The following is a 9,373-nucleotide window of genomic DNA, read 5'->3' on the forward strand; positions in this document are numbered from 1 at the left end:
TAGTTTTAATTAGTTTTAGCTTCAGTTATCTTTTATCTTACTTTAGACAACTTCATGGAAGAAATGAGGGAAATAGGTAAAAAAATTATAGTTAAATATTTATTTATATGTAAATATAATTCTATCAATTATTCTGAGGTATATTTTTTGTCTTTAGTGTCTGGTAGAAGCCTAACTGGTAGGGCTGTGTTTTAAATTTTATATATTTTTTACGGAGAAATATGTGCAATAGGTGAAAGAATTATTTAATATAAATATGACATTTTTAAACTGTTTGCATTTTACTCATATTTTTATTAAAATTAAATTTCTCACGAGTTTAACTTTTTTTAATTTACTTTTTTTTAATTTATTTTTAGCATCCTCTTCATCCTCTGAAAATGGTGAGGTTAGGCTTTATATTTTGATTAAAAAAAATTGTAAATATTTTTAAATTTTATTATATCCTTCTATTTGTAATTTTAGAGTCGTTAACATTTGAGGAATACAAAAGATATCGCTCCCAACACCCAGGGCCTCTCTCGGAGAGGTCCTTCAATAAGTGGCAAAGTAATGGCGGTATGGATGAGCCATCCTTCAAATGGAGGGCTCATCCATACCGGGGTGTTGGGAGACACCGAAGAAACAGCAGCAACCAAAAGGTTGTAAATGTCTTCTATCAGTGAAGATATTTATAACTTTTTTGTTGCCGTTTTTTCTTTGGTGACTTTTTTTATTTTTTTTAATTTTGTAATTTTTTTTTTAATTTGTAATTTTTTATTTTTTATAATATACTATTCTTTGTATTTGGTTTGTTTTTGTCTTTTTTAATTGAAATTTTATTTGTTTTTCACCAATTAAACTTAAATATAGTTAAATTGATTCACTACCCAATTCATCATAATAGGATGCTACATTCTATTTGTTAAAAATAATTAGTTGGTAGTTTAATTTATTGAAAACACTGCTTTTAAATTTTACTATAAGCCAAGACTATTTAGCTATATAAATGCAATTTATTTGATTTTTTATCTTTAATGTTTTTAGTTTGGCTCCTTGAAGCATTTTTTTTTTCTTTTTAATTAAAATATTTTAAATCTATTGTAATGTCTTTTAAATATAACTAAAGTTTACTAAAAGCCAACGTGAAATAACGTCATAAAACAACACCGACAAGTTGCATCATGACAGCAGTTTGAGTATGACAACAGGCTACCAAAAAGCAGGTAAATTGTTTTCCAGTTTGTTTGTTTTGTTTTTCTTTTATGTCTACTTATCTGTTACAATTTTTATTTTAGGTTTGTCATACGACGCATTAATGCAATATAAAAGATCAGAGTTTACATATTTTTTACAATTTGTAATACACATTAGGGTAGAGCGATTTTAAAAATTTTTGAAATTTTATTTGCCTGAGCAGCAAATCAATATCTTTTGGTGAAAAAAGAACCTTACTCTTTTTTTTTATACTTTAGATAAGTTCTTGAGGTTCCCCTTTGGGTTCTAAATTTTTGATTGGTCCTAATATTGTTTAAATTTTTTTTTTCTAAACTATATTAACTTGATACTTAAAAGAAGCAAAATAATATACTGATTTTGAAAATAATATTTGTTTTTATTAAAAAATTAAAATTAAAAAAGTAGAGTTATTTTTTTCATTAAAAACCCCCGTCCTCAACAAAACGGGGGTTTTAAGGTATATTTTTGCAACTATTTTTTCACTAAAAATTTTTTCTAATAAAATTATTATTTATGAAACAAGCATTTTTTTCTGCTTTTTTTTGAGGTTGATATGGTTTAAAAAAAAAAAATTCAAAAATATTTGGACCTGTCAAGAATTTAAATTCCAAAGAGAACCCTCAAGATCTCATCAAAATCAAAAAATATTTTTTTACTTTTATCTTATAATTAATAGACATTGATTCGTGTCACAGTAATATTGGTTTTTAAACTCTTTTTTTTTTGCTATGAAAATCGCTCCACCCTAATACACATGTTTGCTTGTAAATCGACTTTTTTTTGTTTGAAACGTATTTGTACTCAATTGCTTAGTTATTTATAATAAATTTATTTAGTTGTGTGCATTTATCGTTTTAAAGACAATTTCCTTTTTTAAAGAAACATATATCATGGGGATACCAAAAAATTAATAACTCATAAATAAATTACTTCACTTCATATTAATCTTATTAATTAAAGTTCATGTTATAAAAAATATAACAAGAATTTAGCTTTAATCTTTCGTCAATTTAAGGCATGATGAAGTGTTATTATTTTGTGTCAGTAACTAAAAACATATTGTGTTGAACTTAGTAATGTCTAGGAAAATGGTTCGGCCATACACTGATATGACCTATGTCAGTTGTAAATTACTCAAATAACGTTAAATAATTGGTAAATTACTTTATTTTAATTTTACAGATAGTTTAATTTTTTAATTTGAAGGAGTTTTTCTTACAGGGTATTAGTTAAGGTATCGCAACTTTAAATTGTGGAAAACAGCCACTATAAATTAACAGACCGACCGTAACCCGTATTACGGGTTGCTTTCTGCTAGTAAATAATAATTTTTAAATTTGTTGTGTGAAGCGCTTGTTAATAAAGTTGTAATGCTCAAATTAAAATTAAATTAAACTGCCTGTTGGCAATTTATTTTATTTAAATTGCAGGCGCATTTATTTTATTTTATTTTTTCTATTTTTACGAATAAAAAAGTCGAAAACCCTTTTTTTTAACTTGACTTACCAAATGGAGCATGAAATTATTAAAAATTAGTATTTTAAAAAGACTACGTTATTTCTTTAAACAATTTTTTTTGCAACTTTTTTGAAAGAATAAACGTTTATACAATTTAAAAATATTATTTATTAAATTTTATTAAATTTGATAAAATTTATTCATTTATTAAACATTCATTAGTAGTAATTTGTTACTTAATTTAAAAGCAATTTGCGTATCTTTAAATAAAACATTAAAAAAAAAAAGTTTCAATAACCTTTATTTCAAAACGTAATTAAAAACGCAATAAAAAGTTTCGCTTCAAGTTAAAGTTTTCATTTTATTATTTTTTTTAGTGCTTATATTTTTCGTGGAGAATTTTTTTTTTCGTTTCTTTTTTGGTTAGGAAATTCTTTTTCGTTAGTTTTTTTTTTTTTTTAAATTCTTAAAAAAAAAAATGCATGGCACTTATGATAGCATACTGGTCATATTTCCATAAATATTGGTTTTGGTGAAAAACTGATTACACCTACATATGTATATTGGCTTTACAATAGTTTATATGAAAATTTGTACTTTTTGCACAAGTATTATTTTTAAATACATTTATTTCACCATAAAATATGAAAATTTACAATAACAATTATAAACTCACATAAATAATGTTAGGTGTCACTCATATAGTTAAAAACTCGTCAATGGAGTGACACCTAGAAAAAAAAAAAAAATTTTATAGTTAATAAAAATCAATTTTGGTATATCCTGAAGTAATTTTAATCATTTTATACTTTTAAGAATAAAATTTTAATATTAAATGTAAAAAAAAAGAAATTGTTTTGGATTTTATTCTACATATTTTGTGCATTAATTAGAACACTTATTATAATGGTTTCCTTTGAACAAGTCAGACACAGCTAGTTTAAATAAAAATGGTGTCTTTTTCCTATGATAGCATATTAACTAGTTCCTATTGCATATTAACTAATTCCAACGATGGCATATTAACTAGTTGCGCATGTTGGCATAGGTATGCTATCGTTGGACTTGGTGTTTAAATTACACGGCGCTTAATATTACAAATACAAATTGCATTAGCTTTTTGAACTTAAATTGTTAAATTTTAGGGACTTATGTTTATATGATATATATTAATAATAAATTATTATAAAAATAATAAAACTTAGGTCGTTAGGAAAGTTCGTAGAACTTCATCTGTAAAGATACAATGAGACAGGAAATAATTAAATATTTATATATCATTTTAAACTGTGTTTAATTATGAATATTTTAATTACTTGTTGAAATATTTTGAATGTTTATTAAAAAAGTTATTTAAATTTTATTATATACGTTAAAAAAAATAATTTAAAAATGGAAAAATTTGAATATCGAGCATATATTAAAACCCGTGCTCTACACTGTTAATCTAAAAGGTTCTACGCGGTTCTTTGAAGAACCTATAAGTTCTTGGAGAAAACTTAAGGTTCTTTGGAGAACTCGCGGGTTCTAAATATTATTTACTAGTTCTTTGAAGAACTGGCGGGTTATTTACAAAGAAGTAAAAAGAACCCTCAAAGTAAGAGATTAAAGAACCCTCATTTAAGGTTCTTCAATTTTTTTTTAATACGCCATGATATTTTGATATCCGCATGTTTGTTTATTTAAAAAAAGTAGGGTTTTTAAGCTTTTTAAAAAAATCTGGTTTGATTTCCTCAAGAATTTTATTTTTTGTTTTATACATATATTTATGTATAAAAATTTTACTAATATAGCATACACATCAACATATATAGTCTATATTATAGAATCCCTTGTTACATTTATTAAATGAGAGAATATTTGAATTAGAGCGTTAAAAATGTTTGCTTATACTTAGAAGTAAAAGGACTCCCAGAACTTATAAATAAAGTTATTGTTTAGAATTTTTATTTTTTTGTCAGTCAATTCTAATACTATGAACTTTTTAATAACAATTTTTTTTTCTCCTTAATTTAGTTTTTCGAATTCAATAAATATGGCAGCAACAAAAATGTTCTTTGCATTACATGTTCTACATGTGGAGTTTGTAAATATTCAATGCAAAAGTATTTAGAACATATGCATATTATGTATAAACATACAGCTGGCTATGTTGTAGTTTGTAATATTGATGGCTGTCCTGCTTCTTACAAATCTGTCAAATGTTTACGTGAGCACATGCGAAATAAGCATAATTCTACTTATTATGATTCTCAAGCAACTACAAATGAGTTTAATGTTTCCACTTTTGAAGTATTGGAAAGCCAAATTTCAGAAAATTTTATTGACGAATGCAACTCTGATGATTTAGTAGTTGATATAGCAAACAATAATTTATATATATTTTAAGCTAATTTATCTATTTCCCCATGAGACAAGTTACTAAGCAGTTTGCAGAATCATTTTGCTATGTTTATTGTTGGAATAGCAGAGAAACACTTAACACCATCTGTTGTCCAAGTTGATGTGGCAAATGAAATTCAATCTTTTTCAACATATTATAATAACAGTTTCTTTACAATATTAAAAGAGCAATTATGCAAAAACTTTGTATCTACTGACAATTTAGATGAACTATTGAACAGTCATTTGCTTTAAGATCAAGCTTTATCTGTTGTCAATTCTAGAAAGAAAATTATTGCTTTTAGTAAGTCTAAATTAGGCCTTATTTTGCCAATTGAAATAAATTTGTGTTGTATAAATGATATTGAAAAAACTCAGCTAATATTAAAAATGTCATTAGTAATGAAGCTTTCAGTGAAAAACAAAATATAAAAAAAGAAACTTTTCAGTATGTTCCTATATTACCATTGCTTAAAAAGTTAATTAAAAAAAGAAGAAGTATGGAGTTCTATTAAACGAAAACTAGAAAATGACCATTCTAATAAAACAAATTTACATTATTCATATTCAGATGGTTTTATTTGCAATAATCATAATGTTTTTAAAAATGACAAATATGCTTTAAGACTTTATTTTTATATTGATGAATTCGAGGTTTGCAATCCTATTGGTGCTCATTGCACAGTGCACAAAATTTGTGCATTTTACTTTTATCTTGGTAATATCGAAGAAAAATACGTCTCAAGGCTTCAAAATATTTATTTATGTATTCTTGTAAAAGAAAATTTAATTAAGAAACATAAAACATACGAAGAAATATTAAAACCGTTAATTCAGGATTTAATAACATTAAAAAATGACGGAGTGTCAGTTATAGTTGATGGGCAGCCAATACAATTATTTGGAGGTTTAGCAACAATCTCAGCAGATAATCTGTCGTCGCATGCAATTGCTGGTTTTCGTCGGGTTTTTAATTCGGGTCTTTTTTGTCGTCAGTGTATGACTTCATATTCAAACAAAAACAAAGTTTTCTCAAAGTTTGATACAACAATTCGCACTCATGAAATGTATCTATACCACCTGGAAGCTATTTTAGGTCCTGGTAAGATTTCTTTAAGTATGTATGGTGTTGAAAGACGTTGTCCTTTTTTAGATTTACCTTATTTTAACATTTCACAATCTTTTCCACCTGACATAATGCATGACATGATGGAAGGTACAATTCCACAATTAATCAGTTTATTGATATTAAAACTTAAAGAAGAGAAGGTAATTTCTATACAGCAAATAAATATAGAGCTCAACATTTTTAAAATTGGAAGAAATGACAGAATGAATAAGCCGGTACCATTTGTTGAACGCTCAACTTCATCAATTAATTTTATCAGCTCGGCTTCACAAAAATATTGTGAAGCCGAGCGAAAATCAGTAAATAAAATCTTTCGTTTGTTGCCATTTATGATTGGCAAAGTATCAGAGTCTAATACGTACTGGTTGTTGTATCTACAGCTCCGAGAAATAGCTGATTACATTTTTGCTCCGAAAATTTCCGAGGCTGTATTGCCATATGTGCAATTTTTAGTAGAGCACTTTTTGCAGAATTTTGTTGAATATTTTCCAAATAATTTTACACCCAAGTTTCATCTTACACTCCATTACACTAGACTTATTAATGATTATGGGCCACTACGATATTTATGGTGTATGTGTTTTGAAGCAAAGCATTTATATTTTAAAAAATTGGCTTCTACAATTCGAAATTTTAAAAACATTGCTTACTCACTTGCAAAACGACATCAGTTGCGGCAATGTTGGGAGATAGCATCATTAGAATATTTTCATGAAAGCGAGAAAACTTATAGTCTTTGTTCTATAACATTTGATAGTTTAGCAGTTTGCATTCAAGAAAAACGACTGACTAATTTTGGTTACATTGTTACGGATAATAAAGAAACAGTCTGGAAGTGTAGTACTTTTGTTAGTAATGGAATCCAGTATCATGTTAATGATACAGTAATTTTAGCTTTAGTACATGCTGAAGAAATTCCGTTATTTTTCAAAATTTATCATATAAAAAGATTTCAACATCACTGGGTATTTTTTGGCAAATTGCTTGTTTGTGATAAATACTCTGAACACTTGCATGCATTTAGAGTTAAAGAAGAAGATGCATTGACACTGTGCTTTCCATAAGATGTTTGTGATCACCAAATACTTGACGTTTATGTGATGTTTGTGATCACCAAATACTTAACGTTTATGTGATGTTTGTGATCACCAAATACTTGACGTTTATGTGATGTTTGTGATCACCAAATACTTGACGTTTATGTAATGTTTGTGATCACCAAATACTTGACGTTTATGTGATGTTTGTGATCACCAAATACTTGACGTTTATGTGATGTTTGTGATCACCAAATACTTGACGTTTATGTGATGTTTGTGATCACCAAATACTTGACGTTTATGTAAGATGGTTGCTCTTATATTACACTCCTCTATTTTTATATTAACAACTTTGTTGCTTGTGTAATAAAGTTTTACTCTGGTGTTTACATTTTTTTATAATATCTATTTTTATTTTAACAACTTTGTTGCTTGTGTAATAAAGTTTTACTCTGGTGTTTACATTTTTTTATAATATCTATTTTTATTTTAACAACTTTGTTGCTTGTGTAGTAAAGTTTTACTCTGGTGTTTACATTTTTTTATAATATCTATTTTTATTTTAACAACTTTGTTGCTTGTGTAATAAAGTTTTATTCTGGTGTTTACATTTTTTTATAATATCTATTTTTATTTTAACAACTTTGTTGCTTGTGTAATAAAGTTTTACTCTGGTGTTTACATTTTTTTATAATATCTATTTTTATTTTAACAACTTTGTTGCTTGTGTAATAAAGTTTTACTCTGGTGTTTACATTTTTTAGTTATTTTACTTTTAGCTTTAACTTTAAATTAATTTCATTTAAATTCTATTAAATTAATTAGTAAATATAATAATTATAATTAGAATATTATAAACAGCGGGAATCCCCATTTTTTAAATTACTCATTGTAGTTGGATGATTTGTAAATATCTTCCAGATATTTACAAATCAGCTGGAATTTTTTATATACAAATTTGAATATAATATTATTGAAATTAAACTTGACCAACTCTCAATTCTTTGCACGTCATTGCACGTCATTGACAGTCAGTTATTTTTTGAGTTTACTGGCAACAATGTGATTTTACTAGGTTGTTGTTAAAGGCTTTGCTTGTTATCAAAGCTAGTGTTTTCTAAATTGTTTATTAATACTACAATTTATGTGATTGTTCTATAAGTATATCATTTGAGCGTGATGACCAGTAATGTGGTGCCCAAAATAAATTTAATATAAAGTTACATTAGAAAATAACACATACGTAACAACTTATATAAAAATTTCATTGTAGAGGAAGATATTGATGGAAAAACTTTGGTGCCGTTAACAGAGTCAATGGTGTCAAGATTATGCCAGACAATGCGTAAACAAGTCATGTTATTGGAGATAATTAACAACCTTTTAACTCCATCTGCACCACGACCAATCAATAATTTTAAGTGAGTTAACAACTCGATAACTATTATTTTACTTTTTTTAATTTGTACTTGATAAATTGTTGTTATGGTGCATCCAACTCCCTATACTTTCAAAAATAGATCTGTCTTTATTCTTAAAATTTTTCTGTTGCTTCTCACAAGGGTCTTGTTGCTAATTTTAGGACGTTGCTGCCCCCCCCCCCCCCACAATCTTATTTAATTTTAAAATTATTTAGCAGAGTTGCTTGTGAGAACCAATAGAAAGTGTTAAGAATAGGGACAGATCTATTTTTGCAATTTTGTGGAGTTGGATGCACCCTAATTGTTGTGATTGATAAAGAGTTGTTCCTATTTCCTTGGTTGTAATTATTCTTCCAAGTTGATTAAAATAGAAATTTTTTTTTTAGTAATTTAGAAGTTATGAATGACTAACAACCAATGGTACAATGTGATGATTTAAATAACGTCCAGTCATTGATTAGAACAATGAAGCCATGGCCATTGCGCTATCAAATTCCTATTTTGCCCCCATCAGTTAATGCAGCACTAGATTTCAAAGATGGTTGCTTTCTTCAGTTTCATAGAAACAGTTGCAGGAACCAGCTTTTGCAATGTTTACATGATGATATAAGTAAATATACCATGTAAGCATCAAATTTTTTGCCTAAAATTTACCAAGTTTTTACAACTAAAACTTTTGTCATTACTAATCTTCAAGAGTTTTCTATAGGTACCCCTCAAGTACT

General features: G+C 26.8%; 1 protein-coding gene across 1 annotated transcript; it reads left to right on the forward strand.

The window, feature by feature from the left end:
• Nucleotides 1-5,124: 5,124 nt before the first annotated feature.
• Nucleotides 5,125-7,251, forward strand: LOC136082740 (uncharacterized). The gene is made up of 3 exons (XM_065802162.1): nucleotides 5,125-5,299; nucleotides 5,437-5,556; nucleotides 5,630-7,251. The coding sequence occupies exons 1-3, from the start codon at nucleotides 5,125-5,127 to the stop codon at nucleotides 7,249-7,251; spliced, it is 1,917 nt and encodes a 638-aa protein (XP_065658234.1).
• Nucleotides 7,252-9,373: the final 2,122 nt, after the last annotated feature.

This window comes from Hydra vulgaris, chromosome 07, assembly GCF_038396675.1.
Source record: "Hydra vulgaris chromosome 07, alternate assembly HydraT2T_AEP".
In the NCBI taxonomy this organism is placed as follows: Eukaryota; Metazoa; Cnidaria; class Hydrozoa; order Anthoathecata; family Hydridae; genus Hydra; species Hydra vulgaris.

Excerpts from the sequence above, each read along its gene's own strand:
- LOC136082740 (XM_065802162.1), top strand. The coding sequence starts at position 5,125 with ATGTTTATTGTTGGAATAGCAGAGAAACACTTAACACCATCTGTTGTC. Across the intron at positions 5,300-5,436 it reads TTTAGATGAACTATTGAACA|CTAATATTAAAAATGTCATT; the intron begins GTCATTTGCTTT and ends GAAAAAACTCAG. Across the intron at positions 5,557-5,629 it reads GTTAATTAAAAAAAGAAGAA|ATGGTTTTATTTGCAATAAT; the intron begins GTATGGAGTTCT and ends ATTCATATTCAG.